An 18,688-nucleotide genomic window follows, 5' to 3' on the forward strand; every position below is an offset into this window, starting at 1 on the left:
ATTCACCACCACTATATGACTGCACATGCTTTCCACACATCAGTGTGGCCCCTACCACTGTGACCCCTCTGCCTCCACCCACCCCTTAATGATTCCTTACTTCTAATTTGTGATTCTCACATGGTCTCATCTGGAGGGAGGCGACAGAGTGATAGCTTAATTAATGCCATTGGATTGTATCTCAAAAAATTATTTACAGAATACATGAAGTGAACAATAATAATATAATAGTTATGCACCGTCCTGATGTATCAAATGCTGACATTTGAGGCCCTGCACACAGAAGATCTTGAAGAAATTGTAGCCAATGCTCATTCATGCAATACTCTGATGAAGAAAATAGTTGCCCCAAATCATTATTTCCTATTCAGTAGTTGTAAAGAGATGGGACAGATCCTGCTTCCCTAATTCTTTTAAAGAAGCACAAGAGTATAGATCCAGGAGCTGAAAAGGGCCCAACAGTTTCCTTTCTACAATAGAAAAAGACTCTGAAGCCAATTACAGTGGCTTCTGAGCTCCTGGAGCCTTCTCTCTGCATGTGAAAGGTCAAGGATAATGTCCTCTAAGGCAGATGGAGTTGGAAGAGACCCTTGGGTGCACACAGGAGCTGCACTGGGTAGTCCTGGTAGAGGAGCTTGGAAGGGCACAATATGAGTAATTTTGTTCTGGAAAGTAGGAGGTAGAAATGAACACAATACAGAAAGGAAAAGGAAAAAAAAAATCTCAGTCGTGTTCCTTGGAGCTTCCTCAAAGAGCAAAAAAATTATAGCACACCTGAATTAAGGTGAAAGACTGCATCGTGCTCATTGGTTTCATGAACTTTTGAGGGAACGCTGAGGTGAAATACAGAACCGACCAGTGAGGAGGGTGCTTCCTTCTAGCCTTCATCTCATCTTTTCCTCTTCCACTGAACACCCACATCCATATGGTTTTATTTTACTTCTATACCTGAAATACTATTTTTATGTTTTTTGTATAACCAGTGAATTTCAACCATGGAAGCATTGGCCATTTAAGGTTTGGAGCAAGAAAAATTTATTCAAATAAGGTCAACATTCAAGAGACTTTATCCATTGATTTGAATGTTCTTATTTATTATTTGAGTTAATACCTTATGGCTGCTGAAATAAATTACCACAAGATTGGTGTTTTTTTTTTTTTTTTTTTTTTTTTTTTTGGTACCAGAAATTGAACCCAGGGATGCTTAACCACTGAGCCATGTCCTCACCCCTTTTAATATTTTGTTTTGAGACAGGGCCTCAAACAGGGCTTTGAAATTGTGTTTCTCCTGCCTCAACCTCCAGAGCCACTGGGATTACAGATGTATGTGCACTGCACCCAGCAACTTGGTGCTTTTAAATAACAGAAATTTATTTTATCACAATTTCTGAGGCTGGTAGTTGGAAATCCAGGTGTCAACAGAGCGCTGCTGCCCCTGAAGTTTCTGGGAAACAGTTCCTCCTTACTTCTTCTACCTTCTGGTGCTTTCTGACAGTCTTCGGCTTTCTGTGGCTTGGGTCTGCATCATTCCCATATCTGCTGCTATAGCCTCATAGTTGTCTTCACTTGGTATATTGGGTATCTTTTATTATAAGGATATTTGTTATTGAACTAAGCCCACTTTACTCCAGTGTGATCTCAGCTTAACTAATTACATCTGCAAAGACTGTTTCCAAATAAGGGCACGTTCTGAGATTCTAGGTAGATATGAATTTGGAAGGACAGTGTTTAATCCAGTATTTGAGTGAATCTTATAAAGTACAATGCACTGCAAAGTTTGTTAACATTATATTAGGGGTTGCCAGGTTTTCTGTGTTACCAACTTGTTATTGTATTGTCTTTGTGTGTATATGTGTGAACCTTCACTTTAATGATAAAATTATTTAAAAAAAAGTACCTTTTAACAGAAACAATGTGATTTATGATATTTATTTCTTAGCCCACTTGGCCTAGGAGGGTCTAGACACACAGACGGTTTTAGCCAAACTCTTTAGCCTGAAGACAAGATGTGCCCCCAGTCTGTCTGTGTCACCCTTCATTACTCCTGATTGGAGATGGCATTGACATGAGCTCACAGGAACAAGTTATTATAGATGCAGGAATTGAAAAGTTAATGCAAATAACTGATTTTTTTTTTTTTTAAAGCTACTGTGACAGCCAGGAAGAGCAGCATGACCAGCTTTGTCTTTTCAAAATGAAATCACAGTAGGATAAGGGAAGTGACCCTGGGGCATGTTCACCTAAGGAATGAGGACAAGATGTTGCACAGTGTTCTTTAGAGTTGATATTTCAACTAACACCTTTAAAATGTTCTTGCTTCATTTCTATTTAGCATTCTGTACTCTTTTTTTTTTTCAGAAAGGTTGAGATCATTTCCTTGGGTAGAGTGGAGTAGAAGAAAAAAAAAAGACTTAAGGAGGTTTTCACTCTGGATATAACCAACCACCAGTCAGTCCTGGATTGATGGGAGGTGGAATGCCAACTTCAGGGACACAGAGTCCTCAGCAACTCTTACAAATTCTTAAAAAAGAGACTGAGGTTCAGCTAAAATAACTGTGAGTCCCTGTGGGCAAACGAGGTAGCCTAGGGCAGGGGAGGTCCAAGAAGCCTTCCTTATATACATAGGACTCCATGGCAGCTAAAGCCAGCCTTGACCACAGAGCAGGACCATGGCCACACCAGGTCCTGGACGACAGGGCTCTTCTCTGTTCTTGGTCTTCAGTATGTTCTCAGCTGGTGCTATCCTCTCTGAGCTCACCTGTCTTGAACCTTCCCTGATGCTTGGAGTCCTATAGGCACTTGCTACTATATGCATTGGTGAACTGACAAAAACTGTCTCACTTCGGCCAAGAAGTCTTTCCTGAAGCTTCGAGGTGGAGAAGTCACTTCCTTGTACATCTTTTGCAAGGCACGTGATGATAATTCAGGGCTTACTATAATGAATTAGATGTGTGTGTTTTTTTGTCTGCCCTACATCTCCAACTTTCAGTAGACTTTCCCTCATGTCTGTTTTATATTTTTACTTTTGATTCCTACCATAGTTCTTGGAATAGGTTAAATTCACATGTGTATTAATTGAACCAATAGGCATGTACTAACCAAGACAGTATAACCTAAGGGAAGCACAGTAAAGGATGAATTTGGAATTAGGTAATGAAATCTAAAAGGTTTAACTATGTCTTAATCTTTCTAAGACACATATAAACAAAGAGATTATTTAATTCCCATTTTAAGTGTTAATGATAACAAAGAGCCAGAGAATTATTCTTTGAATGGCACAGGCATTTTTAAAAAAATCCAGTGATGTAAAATTTCAAGCAAATGATGGTGACATCCCACCCTGGCTGTCTGTCAGGGAGTGTCATGTTTTCTACTGCTCCATTACTGAAGCTTCAAGGCCGCATCTTGATGTGTAAAATTCTTGAACTTCTGCAAGACTGATGTCACTCCATCATTAGTCATGAAGCACTTTTCTTGCTTTATTGTCTTGTGCCAACTCTGGTGGTTATTTCAAGAATATTATGCATGAAGGCCCATGACCTTAACAGGTTATAACCAAAGACCTTCATTATCTACAGGACAAACAGAACACAGTGAATGCTTAAGAAGTGTGTATTAAATAAGTGAATCAATGACTATGTCATAAACTAAGTCCCATACAGATTATTACTGAGTGTATTATTTGTGGAAAAGGACAGGAATATAATCAGGGACATCCCTGTTGAAACAGCACCTTTCTTTTGCTTCAGTACAGTAGGCAAGGGAACTTACACCTTTGCCAGTTCTGAATGAAGGTGTTAGTTTGTAGTAAGAAGTTAAAAAAATGAATTACACCACCACCCTTGGCCATTGAGCTTTTCAGTCTTCTTTTTCAATTCTCTCCAGTAAAAGTGCCTTTTACTTACTTACTTCCAGGATGTTGGTACTATCTTACATCATGTGACTAAGTTCATTTTATTTTTTTTCCTCTGCTTATTGAAATCTTTATTCTTCAAGGCCCAAGTCAAACCTCTATCCATTCTATGACACTTTCTTTGCTCATCTTTATTCTCTTTAAAATATTCCAAGGCTCGAATTAGACATCTATGCAACATTTGCCATATAATATCATCTATTGTCATGTTGAGTGTGTTTTTCTCAGGTACTTCTTAAGGGTAGGGTCTCATATATTCCTTTTTTAATTGTCCAGTATGGTTTCTTGTAGCAAGAAGGGATTTGACCAATATTTACAGAAAAACAGGGGAAGGAAGAAAGAAAAGAAAAGGAAGGAAGAATGGAAGAAAGGAAGGAAGGAAAAGTATAATGAAATCTCAAGTTGGAAGAAAACTTAGAGGTCACCTAGTCTTTACATGAGTTCCTTCTATAACCGCCTCAGATGCCTCATTAAAAATAATTAACCTATGTACAAAAGGTTACATTTTTCCTTTTCTGGGAAATAGGGGGAAATGATGAATAATACAGACAAAAAGGGATGTAGAAATTTTGATCAAGTACAGAAATCTAAAATACTATTTCTATAGGGAGAACAGAATAAAAATTATCATGAGACAGTGAGCAATCATTTAACTTTACTGATTTTTTTTTTCCTGAAAGAGGCCACTATTAATCATTTCTTGCTATTCTGAGCATGTATTTGTGCTGCTGCAGATTTCTGTGCTCTTCTTTGTCAGTTTGAGCCATTCCTTGGTGCGAAAATGACAAGTAGTGATGGTGGGAAACTGACAGAATGAGGCGCAGGGATGAGTCTTGCTCGTTTTTCAGGATGGGGGTGGAGACGTAGCACCTTCAAGTGTTTCTTCCACCATCTTCAATGTGGGTGAGTTGTTGCCCTACCTAAAATGTACCTTAGATGTTCTGATGTCTAACCTATATCAGCCCTTGCCTTTCCAAGCCCCTTCCCACATGTTTTAGGGTAGGACCACTCAAACACATTCTTTGGCTTGTTTACTATAAATCTTGTAAGACTTAGAAAATTTTCTTGTGCTTCCTGGGTGAGACAGTGACAGGGAGCCCCCTGGTGATTCTGGGGGTCTGAGGCATTCTTTTGCTGATGACTGCATAATATACATGTTGTTCTTGGATAAACTAGCTTCTCCTTGCCTTTTTTTTCTTTTCTTTTCATATCACCATTGTTTCTTTCAAGGATACCGCTCTCATTCTCCCATCTGCTGGGGTCTAATGTCCTAGTACAGAAATACAGTCCTCAGAGTGCTCAGTCTTTAACTGCTAACCTTGGCTAGTTCTCTTTGGCTTTGTTTCTCTCTTTCTTTTTTTCTTTTTGGTTTCTTGCAGGACATTTGGTGTAGAAATTAAAATACAAAAGGATGGGCTTGGACACATGCCTGGGCAGGTATGTGAAAACCTATATATAGAAGAAAATAGGTACATGCTGCTAACACTGTCATCTAGGGCAACTAAAATCCATCTTGTTCTCTTCATTAAAAATGGTTCAAATTTGAAAAAAATGATTCAGTAGTAAAGACATAATGGCAATATTAAACAATTGTTTTTTAAAAAATAGAAATGATGGTCACTAAAGGAAATTAAAGATAGTTTCATGACTTCAAGATTTTTTTAAAATTTATTTTTATTGTAAACAAATGGGATACATGTTGTTTCTCTGTACATGGAGTAAAGGCGTACCATCTGTGTAATCATACATTTACATAGGGTAATGTTGTTTGATTCATTTTGTTATTTTTTCCCTTCCCCCCACCTCTCCCACCCCTCTTTTCCCTCTATACAGTCCCTCCTTCCTCCATTCTTGCCCCTCCCACCCCCATTATGAGTCATCATCCGCTTATCAGTGAGATCATTCTTCCTTTGGTTTTTTGAGATTGGCTTATCTCAGCATGATATTCTTCAGTTTCATCCATTTGCTTGCAAATGGCATAATTTTATTATTCTTTATGGCTGAGTAATATTCCATTGTATATATATATACCACAGTTTCTTTATCCATTCATCAATTGAAGTACATCTACGTAAGAAATCTCAGACTAGAGTAATCAAGAGGGAATCATTTTTAATAGGTACCTAGTATTCTACTATCTCTGTAGCTTTGAGTGTCATAGCATTGCTTCATCTAGTATCTTCTGAAAAAAGAAAAAAAATGTAGAATAGATTTTTTGGGAATGAGCTACATAAGAGACAGGACAAGACAGCATGATTTTTTGGAAAATTTCAACTAGTCAATAAACTCTGGTTTGATTGCAAGAATGAAAAATTCACTACAGCCAGTTTTAGAAAGGACAATTTTAAAGGTGGCTCTAATGAAAGTAGGAAATAAAGCTGGAAAAAAAAAAAAAACAAAAAAACTGGACATTACAAACCCGAAAGCCATCAAAGAGTCACTTACTCTCTAGATTGTCAAGCTGCCTCTTCATCAAAAATCTCCATCTTTCTTTTTGTAGACCATTTTCTTCTGGAAGGTTCTTTTCACCCATAGCTTTGGCTTGTGACTGACTTTGGGTTCTGTAGTGCCAATTTTTCTCAACAACAGTGTGGAGCTTCCATGTTGTTTCTCTACCTTTTGGGTCACAATATTAAGAGAGAACATCTGATTGACTAAGTCTGGGTTAGGTGTCTCTTCCTTTTTCATACAAGTAGGAGGAAAGCCAGGTCCCCTGTCACAAACATTACTACCCAAGGTCTATCTCTCTACAACATATCTGAAAAAGGAGGGATCATTGTTGACTAACTGAAAGTCACCTCAAATATATTTGCTATAATGCCAACTATGTACAAGGTACTATGTTGTGCAATGAGAAAATAGTAGTAACTGACATTTATTACATGTTAGAAACCATAATAATAAGTTTACATGTATTTGGCTCTGTATTCTTATTGTGTAGGTATTATTATCTATAAGTTATAAATTAGAAAACTGGAACTTAAAGAGATCAGGAATATGGGTTAAGATTGTACACCTAATAGGTTTTAAAGTTAGATAGTCTGGCTTCATATTAAATCCAGAACTTGTATTCTTAAGCATAAAGCTAATGGCCTTTATTCTGATTTATAAACTCTTTATAGAAATATTCTAGCTAGAAAGATGGGATATATGAATAGAAACCAACTAGTAAACAAGACTGAAGAATTAGGGACTAACTACATGTATATAATAAATTGTATGTGTCATTAGATTCCAGAGGAGGAAGAGAAAGCACACTGTGATCTGCAGTGGTGAGAAGGAAATGAGATCTCTTGACACTTTTGAAAACTGCAGAGTTGAGCCATCCTGACTACTGGGTGGGACTGCAGGAGCTCACTCCATACCTTCACATCCCATATCTGACCATCATCTGGTAATTTCACGGCTAGTGTGGTAGAGTTGCCCCTATAGCTCTGCTTCTTAGTTCCTTAACATTCTCAGATATCTCCCCATAAGTAAGCCCCACACCACCTACACCTCCCTGCACACTCACCCCACAGCCTGTCTTGTCCAGTAGCCTCCTGTACTTTAGCTACATGGGATCCCATGGGATCCTCTTACCTCAGCCAACACTGCTCTCCCTTGATTGTGCCCTTTCTGGCCTCTTGTTTGCCACCTTCAGCTCAAGTATCCTCTTTGTTGAACTCTTTTTGTTCTTCATTCCTTTGCACTTTCCCATTCCTGCCATTAAGTGCTGGCTAGTCTCCTTTTCTGCTATTATTTTCTGTTATTATTTCTTCCACCACGCACCACAGTTCATTGCATTTGTATCTTTACATGCCAGTTCCCTTTCTTTACTTGGAAGCTCCTCCAGGTCAGGTTCCCTACCTTGTTGTTCTTGTAGCCCAGCACATAGCAAAGTGTCTGGCATATATGAGGTACTTTAATTTCCACTTCACTCTGTTTCTATGAGGCAAGTAATTTAGTCAAACAAACTAAGGAGGTTAATATTGTAGTGGGACCCAGTGGCACTTGTCTATGATCCCAACTCTTGGGAGGTTGAGGTAGAAGGATCACAAGTTGGAGGCCATCCTGAGCAATTTATTGAGACACTGCCTCAAAGTAAAAGAGGCTGGGGTTGTAGCTCAGTGGTACAGTGTTTACCTAGCATGCACAAGGCCCTGGGTTCAATTCCCAACATCTGGGAAAAAATTAACAAAGGAAAGATTAGAAAGTTCGTTTTCTGACTCCAGTCTTGAGTATTTCTGCAAGAGGGCACTTCTAACACAGAAGTTTGGCTGATTTAGGGGGAAGTTACCAGTATGAGCTTATACTTACCCTAAGCACATTTTCTGAGTTGGTGAGATTTTCACCAGGTACTATGATTATTTTTGCAGACACTGAGGAAGAAATTTTAGAGGAAGCTATGTGAAATCAAGATAGAGACTTCTATAGAGGAAAGATTAAAGTGGTGCAATTTATTTTTTCCATAACAAGTTGCCCTCCAATCAATGGTCAGGTCACACAGGCTGGCCCAGGGACTGTACAAAATCTTAAACCCATCCTTGCCCCTGGTCTAACTTGGTCTTTTGCATGCTCTGTTGCAGCCCTAATGGCGTTTACATGCTGTTGATTGTGGACATTAAATCTGGGGTATATCTTATGCTTCAAGCCACAGTCGCAATGTCATTCTTATCACAGTGATGAGTATGTAGCAGGTTGGATAACAGGTTGTAGTTACCTTCCAATGTGCAAAATCAATGCAAAATCAAGCTTATTGTAAAAATCAATAAGATAAAAAATTATTTTCTGTTTTCTTCTCTTCCCGCCCCCCTTTTCTTTAGATGGCTTCCCTTCATGTCTCAGGGCATAATTCATTCAGAAATTGAACTTTATCTTCAAGGTGAGGATTAATGACACCATCAGTAGAAGAAAGTACAAGATGATTTTGTACATCTGGACATCATGGAAGATGATTTCCCCCATTGCCCCCAGAATATCCCCCTTTGCTAGTTTACATTTTGTATAAGATTCATAGAGTGTTTCTTGCAGTGAAAATCCATGTAAAAATGTGTCTTGTTAATGTTACATGCTTTACTCTTTGTTAAAAAATCAACCTAAGGATTTGCCACTGTTGAAGAGTTAAACTCACACTTCCTATTTCCCCCACTTATAATGTCATCAGACAGATCTATTATTAACTGCACTTCACTTTTATTTTTGCAGAAATGCAAATAAATCATCAACCTAAAATACAAGAGGAAGCAAATGGTAAATGTTGTTGTCACTTTTCATCTTTTAATCTATTTCTGTTTCCAGATTACCTGCCTTGCATATTTTTATGTTACATTCTTATTGAATTTAAACTATCGATTAAAAAATACTTTAAATGAATGCAGGAATAAGCATTAGATCATAGTTTGATTTATATAAAAAAACTAACATGAGCAACTTTAACTCCAAATGCTTTTTTTCCTCTATGTGTCCCGTCAATAATTTAAATATATAAGGAAAATAATCATTTTCTAAATGATTAATTTCTGTTAATTGTACTTTTTATTGTTTTGCCTATTGGTTACTAAGTTTTCTTTTTAAAGTCTTTTGTGATTAGCTTTTTCTATTAGATCATCTTCAAATTGATCTGCAATTGTGTTATTAATATGTTTACATTTTGAAGTTGATTTGAATGAGATGGATGAATACAGATTACTATTATGCATACCAGATTAATAAACCTTTGTTTTTAAAAATATGTAAACTTTGTTCAGTAATTTGAAATTATGCAGGATTCAGTACTAATATTATTATATTCTTTAAGTCTTTTTATTGGTTAGGATAGCTGATGTTCACTGTGACAACTAGCTTAAAACTAACATTTATATTTACTTATATTAGAAAATGTATTTCAGCTTCCATTTTACTTTGTTGTTTATTTTATAAGGAAAGGTTTGTACGTATATATGGCTGTTAGTATAGGAATAAGTTTACTAATGTTCCAGAATCCCTCAGTAATTTTAAGGGACCTTTAAAGATCTGTATTTTATAATAAACCTTTGAAAAAAATGCTTAAAATTGCATGGTATTCTAAGTAGAAATAATTATCCATTACTTCCAGAACTTGGTGGGTATATGTGAGTAACAAAGACTAATAATTTTAAATTAAAGATTATAATTGAGACTGGAAATGTCCAAAGTCCTTCATCAGTAATGTCAGCTATGTAATCAATGTCTGTGATGCTGATCATAATGAAGTTGAATTTTACAGGAGAGGTGTTTACCTAGGAGTTGGTTAGATCTACTTCATCAAGTGTAATTTTGATTAAAATAAAATATTCTTACTGTTTTCTTGTAATTATTTTTGTTGCCTTAGTTTATTTTTTTTACCTCATTAAAATGTCCATTTCTTGTAATACAAAAGTGGACTAGTCACAGGCCTTGGTTCAGAAGACACTATCATTGTCTGTGAATGGATCTCTTATTTTTTTTTTTTTTTTTTATTTCATTTTTAAACTCTGAAGAATATTTTCTTTAATACGTCTTGGGATGTGATTCTTGAAATACATTAGTAGTCTCACAGTTATGGGAATGAGCTAATTTATGGTGTGGAAAGAACCTGGGGAGGTTAAGTGCTGCAATCGGTTGGAGCAGGGTTACATGGTGGTTTAGAGTGTTGAAAGCAAGCATGAGTTGCAGATTTTGAAAGTATATGAAGCATGTTTATGTCATTCATGTCTTTCTAGACAGTTGGGGTAGAGACAAAGACTTAAATGCTATTTCAGTTTAAGAGTGGAGGGAACAAAGAAAGAATCAACTGAACTTATGGTAACCTCATGTTGAGGTAATAGACACTAAATAAAATTATGTATCATAGTTCATTGAATCACACTCAAAACCCTGAATATTTATAATTCGTATAGATAAAATCATTCTTCATAGTAAAACTAACTGGAGTTACTGAGCTACTGCTTAATTATTATTATTATTTTTTTGGTACCAGGGATTGAACCCAGGGGTGCTTATCCACTGAACCACACCCCAGTCATTTTTAAAAATTTTATTTAGAGACATGGTGGTGCTAAGTTTCTTAGGGCCTTGTTAAGTTCCTGAGGCTGGCTTTGAACTTGCAATCCTCCTGCCTCAGTCCCCAGCCACTGGGATTAAAGGCACGTGCCACCATGAGTTGGTATTTTAATATGCATCACTGAATTGAATTTCATGTTAGCAATGCCTTCTGCATTTTGCAATTACATCTTGCTACTCTGCTGAACTCTCCCATTAATTCTGATAAATTTATATTCTATAATAAACTAATTCTAATAAATTTTCTCATAATACTTTTTGAATGATCTGTAAAGACAGTCATCTCATCTATTAAAAATGACATCTTTTCTTGATTTAATCTTCTACAGAGGTCCCTGGTACAATGTGAAATACAAGCAGTAATGGTAACATTAATACTGAATATATCCAGGAATTACTACATACTCTAAATGTTTTAGCTAGATCTGTGTAACTTAAGTGTTTGTGCTAAATCAATTTTATTTGATCTTCACACACCTATGAGGTATGTAGTATCATTAAAGGACCTGGGAGGTGCTTTTTGGGGGTTCAAATTCTGGTTTTTTTTTGTTTGTTTGTTTTTTGTTTTTATTGCCTAAAGTTACACAGGTGTCATATGGCAGACTTAGAATTTGACTGCAAGTAGTTTTGTAGTTTATCTTCAGAATCTGGACTGTTTTTTTCTTTATAGTAACTGCTTTTAACTGCTTCCAGTCATTAGCAATATAAATGTGTGAGCATGTATCTTCCATGTCTTTGGACTTATTTTGTTGTGTTATTTTTTCTAGCTTATTAAGCTAGATTTTTAGTTCTTTAGCTTTCAGCCTTGTTCCAGACCCAAGTGAAAGGATTTTTATTAGTATTATTATTATTTTTTATTTAGCTTTTAATTTTTAACAGACTGCATTTTGATTCACTGTACACAAATGGGGTACATAATTCATTGTACACAATGTAGATTCATACCATTCGTGCAATCATACATGTACATAGGGTAATGATGTCTGTCTCATTCCACCATTTTTCATACCATCCTCCCTCTCATTTCCTTCTACATATCCTAAGGTTCCTCCTTTATTCTCTCATTCCCTGCCCCCACCCCCATTATATATCATCTTCCAGTTATCAGGGAATACATTCAGCCCTTGGTTTTTTGGGCTTGGCTTATTTCACTTAGCATGATATTCTCCAATTCCATCCATTTATTTGCAAATACCATAATATTCTTCTTCTTTATGACTGAATAGTATTCCATTGTGTATATATACCAGAGTTTCTTTATCCATTCATCTGTTGAAGGGCATCTAGGTTAGTTCCACAATCTAGCTATTGTGAACTGTGAGTTGCTATAAACATTGATGTGGCTGTGTTACTGTAGTTTGCTGATTTTAGGTAAAGGATGTTTTTAATTGTCAGGAGAGGTTGTAATTGTTATTGTTGTTTTCCATATTAATCTTTTTTTTTCAATTTCAGAATATTTACAGAGACAGATTGGGTTTTTGATAAGCTTCCTTTGTTGCAGTTTACTTGGAGGCCAATTTTTGGCTTAGGTTATCATCCCTTGTGACTTATTTCACGAATTCAGGTCCAGTTCCCACTCTTGTGTGGGCCAGGCTCTCCTGTTCTGACCTGCGGCCTTGGCATCATTATAGTCACAACACTGAGCCTTCTTCTTGGCTGAATACTAATGACTCAGTTTATGCTCATAGTCTTTTTCATAGTTGTTATTATTATTGTTGTTATTTGGCAGTGGGGAATCTCTTAACCTTCTTCAAAAGGGAACTTTGACATTTCTTGTTAATTTCTCCAAAATCTAGTTGTGTTATGGGGAGGGGCTTTAAAAATGCCATGGCAGAAAACTTGTTCAGAAATCTAAACTTCTGTCCAAGTTTAGCAGTTTGTAAGTGAAAGAACTGTATTGGAATTCAGCCCTTAACCATAGTACTAAACTACTTCTTACCTATGTTCAAGGATTTCTGACTTGAGGGAATTTAAAATTCTTGGAGCATTTACCCATTTATTTACAGGCAGTGGTAATTCTTTATAGCATGATTATTAGCAGTTTGGTAGATTATCTGTGGTAAAGATGATTAAAATATTTTCTCCTCTCAATTCTATTTGCCCAACCATGTTCGACTAGCCTCACTACCCAAACAGTGTCTGCTCAAGGAAAGAAAATTAAATTTAATGAGTAGTATCAATCAAATATAATTAAGAACATAAAATATCCTTAACCACCATTATGCATTTGAAATAAAATATAGATGCTTTGAATTGCCCCTGCTCTGAAACATTTAGGGTACACTTGTCTGTAGTGATCAGGATAATGATCAGGTTGCCCTACCTCCTGCATTTGAGTCTTCTGCCTGTTGGGTCAGTGGCATTTCTTGCCAATAAAGATATTCTGTGGATGACTGAAAGCCTGGGAGGTCCTGAGAGGTCAGCGTCTCAGATGTGTGAAATTAAGGCACCAGAGCAACCATCTCTAGACTGTCCTATCCTTCCCCAAGTGCAGAACCTGGAACTGGGTTGGCAAATTCCATGCAGCTAAATGGGAAAAGAGAAGCTGAAGTGTGAAAGAGTTTGGACTCAGAAGGGGAAAAAGGGAACCCAGAAGAACTCTCCCCAGCAGAGGGCAGATGTTTGCTATGTCTCCTATTTGGTATCTAACCCTTTGACATGCATATGCCAGGAAGAGTTCACTGAGCAACCAGTAGGATGATGTGGTGCTGTCTCAGCCTCAGTATGTCTTTTGTTTTATTTTCTCCTGACATTTAATAGCTAGTATTTGAATTTTCATTTATGCTACATTGACTCTAAACATTGGTTCATACCTTTCCCCGTCTCAGACAGAATACCCACAATTCAACATAGCAATGGAATGAATAGACTGACATTGAAACAGTAATACTAGATTCTCAGCATCTTTAGAACATACACAGCCATAGAGAAATACTGCCACAAGCAATTCATTCCTCAACAAATTTGCATTTACAGATAACTCACCAAAAACATGGTATGGTTTCGAGTTAAATATAATTATTCAATCAGAATGAATTAAAGCAAAATTTCTCACTTTGGGACCATTGGAATTTTAGCCAAATAGCTCTGTTGTGGGGGAACTGTTAAAAACCTCACAAACATCACAGGATGGTTAGCAGCAGACCTAGCTTCTACCCACTAAATGCCAATTTCATACACACCCAGTGGTGGACAAAAAAACAATGTTTTCAGACATTACCAAATGTCCCCAAAAGACAAAATCACCCTCAATTGATAAGCACTGACCTAGAGAGAGAGTTCTCTGGGTAAAGTGGGCTGAGGAGTGTAGAGGTGGGGCAAGTCTGAGAAGGTAGACTTAGCAGATCTTGTTTTCTAAAAATGTCTGTTATAGCAACATCATGTTCTGTCCCCTGTGCTCTTTCAGAAACTTGCCAATCCCATATCAAAAGATAGAATCAACCAGGGCAGATCTTTGAGTCTGTCTTGTCTACTAGTGCATAGCAGAAATGATCCTATTGTCATTTTTGCTCTTCACTTTTGTATCATTAAATATGATCCCACATCTGCCTGCCTTGCTTTCTGCAGATGTTGGTCTTGGGAACCCAGTCACCATACGCTGAAGAAGCACAGATCACTTGGGGAGGTTGGAAGACACAAAGGTCATTGTTCTGAGCCCCGGGTGAGCTTTTGCTCAGCAGCCAGCACCAACATGCCAGTAACATAAGAACCACCTTGGAAGCAGATGATCTTGTTCCCAGTCAAATTGCCCTAGTTGACACTGTGGAGCAGAGATGAGCCTTTGTGGCCAAGTCTAATTTGAACTGAAGATTCATTGGCAAAAGAGATTGTTGTTTTAAGTCACTGAGTTTTAGGATGTTTTATTATGCAGCAATAGATTACTCTAGTAGTAGAACTGAGTAGTTCATGTAGGCCTGAATACATAGGTCAAGAGTTGGATTATAAATATGTGGAGGATCATGAGTAGTTACCCTAATGACCAGAACACTGTAATGTGGTTCTGAAAGTTGATAACTGAGTAGGATGGAGCACAAAGTATTTAAGAATTGTTAGCATATATCCAAAGAAAGGCAAATAAGGATTTCCATATGAGCCAAGGAAAAGTGGATGATGAAAAAAGGAAAAGGAGATGGACAGCAAATATCAAGGGAATTTGGGGTAAGGACAAGGTAGAACTGCTATTGCTGAGAACCTGGCTCTGGGTTGAAATGGTCACTGGGAACCTGGGGCACTTGGTAGAAATTTGGTATTTAACTACCATGCTATTTTCCATCACAAGGATCAAGATTTGAAACGGAGCTGAGGGAACTAGACACAAGCAGGGTGTAAGTGATAAACCACATTGAAGCCTAGTCATCCTACCTCAGTAGTAGGCTCCAACCTGCAGGGAGGCCACTGGATATCCTGGCTAACAGTGCAGATTGTGAATCTGGACTGCACCATCTACTTCCTACATAGGTTGGGGAATATGCTGGATTTTTCCTGTGCTTCAATTTCTTTCCTATGGAACATAGGCAATACTAAAAACTGTCTCTTAGGGTCGCTGTGAGGATTAGATAAAATAATATCCACAAAGCACCTTGAAAAGTGTCTTCTAGGTCTTAGGTGCCCAACTAATGTTAGTTTTTAAACTTTGTTTTTCAGTATATCCCAATTTTGAGCACCCTGGCTCTCTGGATGAAGTCCCTCTAAGTAATCTTTTTAAAACTTAAAAATTTTTTGCAGTACTGAGGAATGAACCTGGTGTGCTCTACCACTGAGATACATTCCCCATACCTTTAATTTTTTTTTTTTTTTTTTAATTTTGAGACAGTGTCTCACTAAGTTTCTGAGGCTGGCCTCAAACTTGTGATCCTCCTTTCTTAGCCTTCCCAGTTGCTGGGGTTACAGGAATGTACCACCAACCTCACCTAGCTGCTACAGACCTTCCATGCATGCATTTGGACTGGAACAGGCATACATCCCACCCATTGTCTCTCTCTACCACTTTTTTTAGTCTTTTCCTTCAGCGCTATAAAGTGGGATATCATTTACCCCATTAAACAACAATAACTAATAAACTGAATCACAGGAATGACAAGAGATTCACCCTAAACTAATACTGAACTAAAATATGTAATAGATTCCTTTCTGATAATGTTTTATGGTTATTTTCTGAATTTAGAGTAGAGAAAATTGAGCATTGTTTTAAACAATTTTATTCTAGGAATCATAACTCTTTCTAATTCTGTGTCAAGTTTATCCCAGCTCCTGTGGTAGTCAGCCCATAATTTCTCTATTGCTTTACATGTATAATAGGATTAATGATATTTGTCTTTTGAAAAAATAAAAATATTTGTAAAGTACTTAAAAATTTTAAAAAATCTCATGATCCTCTTATAAGGTTGTATTTTGAAGGGCTTGTGAGTTTAGATACATAGATTTATTAAGAGATAAAATTATTGAAAATTAGAATAAAGTAATAACCTGTCTTGTTTGCAGTATTTTGCTAAATCTCATTGAAATATATTTACATGTCCTTCAAAATGGGGGTGATACAAGGCCAATATTGTTTCCATTATCTTTGTGCTAATAATAAGACCAATCATGAGACAAATAATGTCTGTGCTTTGTCATGACACACAACACAGCCTCTGAAGGACTTGTTCTTTGTTAATTAAGAAATAGTTATGCATTGTGCTGAAACAGTCTTAATGATACCTTGAATATCCTTCCTTAAGCAAGCAGTTTTTGCTTTTCAGAATACTCCTTAACAGATTCCACAATGTTTTATAAATCATTTATTCACTTGCTATGTGCTTACTGTATGAGGCACTGGAGACACAGACACACTAATATGAGAACTTGTCCTTGAAGGGGCCTGCAATCTGCGCGGGTAGAGAGGGGTGGGAGGGTCCTGATCTGCGGAGACAGTTATTTGCACAGCTAAAGATTGAAGTACACAAGGATCCAAGAGAGTTACAAAGCAGAGAGTGGTTTGTTCTGGTTACAGAAGAGGGGATGTTTGAAAAAGCTGCCTAGAGGAGGTGACCTTTGGGCTGAGCCTGCAAACATAAGGAGTTCACTAGATGGGAAGGGAGGGAAGGGGATATCACAGCGCACGGATTTTGGCAAAGTCCTAAAGGTAGAAAGAATCATTCAGAATGGCTGGAAGATGTGACAAGGTAGTTCATGGTGTGAGAGGGAGGCTCCAGTGAGGCCAGAGGGTGCTTTGTGGTGGGTATTTGGGAAGTGGGCATTAGTATATGAGAAGAGTAGAAGAAAACTTTTGCTAGGCATGTTTATCTGTAAGTAGTGGTAATGTTTCTAAGTAATGTCCATCTAATGTTGCAGAAAGTTTTATTATCCTGACCTCTTTCACTGAGCAGAGTGTGGTTGATTCACCACCTAGAGTCTGGAGAAACCTTGGAGGGACTTGTGGGGGTGGATCTAGTTAACTTTAGGGCTCCTCTCAAAAGTTGCCCACAGTTCTCCACCTTTCCCTCACCACTACACTCAACCTCTCCATCAATAAGCCCGAACAGATGTTGTATACACACTGATATCATTAGTCTGTGGTGATCCACCCCTGATTGTAATCGGGGAGTCAGAGGTTGCAATCTGCAGAGGCCTACTGGTTTTTCTCATGTTCCCTGCAACTTCCTGGGTGCTGCTTTGTTAGGGAAAGCATTTTGGAGCCATGTTTTCCGTCCAAGAAGCCATCACGCAAAGCATGGCCAGCCTACAGTTTTTACTATGTGTTGCAGTGACTTAGGGCAGGCAGCTGCGAGGAGCTTTCCCCCCCTCAGTATTCTATACTAGCAATTACATGGTAAGAGCTTAATTTACATCTATCCTCTCTGCGCTTCTCAGAGTATTCCGTGGGTAGTTGCCAAGTAACTGAAAATGTGTCTGGATACAGATGTTTCTAAATTCAACAACAGGGTTAATTTTCTGGGCTGTAAAGTCAAACACATGCAACCCCTGTAGCAGAATGCATAGAATAGGGTAAAGATAACATGTTAAAATCTAAAGAAGGGCTAAGGAAGTTCACTAGGTATGGTGGTGATTTTATTTACCAAAATAACTTCCAATCAAAATGAACTTCCAATTAATAATAAAAAAGAAAAAAAAAAAAAACCACTGTGAAGGAAATGGTTAATGACAGGCCTGCGACCTAATTTTATCCTTTACTTTGGACACATGAATTGGTGCTTCAGTCAAATCCCTTTGCTTGTGTGCTAATAACCAGACCTGCTGATAAAAGCATTAATGGTAATTATAAGTAAAAAGAGAATGGAGAGTACTTATATGTGAGATGCTCTCAACAACTGTTCCAGTTATCTATTTCTGTATGAGAAATCACCCCAAAACTTAGTAGCTTAAAACAATGCTTTACTATTATCTGTCATCTTTCAGTGGGTTGCTGTGGCTCCTAGGTGATTTGTTCTTTGAAAGTTTATAAGTTCCTGTGATCTTAGTTGGCTAGTGCTGCAGTCGCAGACATCTGAGAATGTGACTGGACTTCGGAGATGGATTGCCCATGCTGTCAGTCAGCGAGACTGGGAGATGAACTGAAGTTACAAACTTACATGGGCATCTCTCCCCATGCCTTAGTTTTTCACAGCTTGACCAGGGTCCAGGGAAAGTATTCATTCAAGTATTCATTCATTCCAGACCCAGGCAGATTAGCCTCCAAGAATGTGACTTCTGCTGCATTGTATTGACCAAGGGCAGCCTGAACTCAGCAAGAGG

General features: G+C 37.6%; 1 protein-coding gene across 13 annotated transcripts in view; it reads left to right on the plus strand.

The window, feature by feature from the left end:
- RP1 (RP1 axonemal microtubule associated) overlaps positions 1–18,688 on the plus strand; it is a 322,403-nt gene that overhangs the window by 220,275 nt on the left and 83,440 nt on the right. For 9 of the 13 annotated variants that reach the window (XR_013763185.1, XR_013763186.1, XM_079136289.1 and 6 more), the window contains 2 exons: positions 8,719–8,777; positions 9,101–9,145. Coding sequence is in view for 9 of the 13 variants with exons in the window: in XM_079136289.1 (XP_078992415.1) it covers positions 8,719–8,777; positions 9,101–9,145 (104 nt within the window). In the remaining 4 variants the exon portion in view is untranslated. Of the gene's footprint in view, positions 1–7,144; positions 7,308–8,481; positions 8,585–8,718; positions 9,242–18,688 lie in introns of those variants that run through there. The other 4 variants (XR_013763187.1, XR_013763188.1, XM_079136284.1 and 1 more) reach the window with 4 other exon arrangements.

The sequence above is a fragment of the Sciurus vulgaris genome, assembly GCF_902686455.1.
Source record: "Sciurus vulgaris genome assembly, chromosome: 1".
NCBI classification, from domain to species: Eukaryota; Metazoa; Chordata; class Mammalia; order Rodentia; family Sciuridae; genus Sciurus; species Sciurus vulgaris.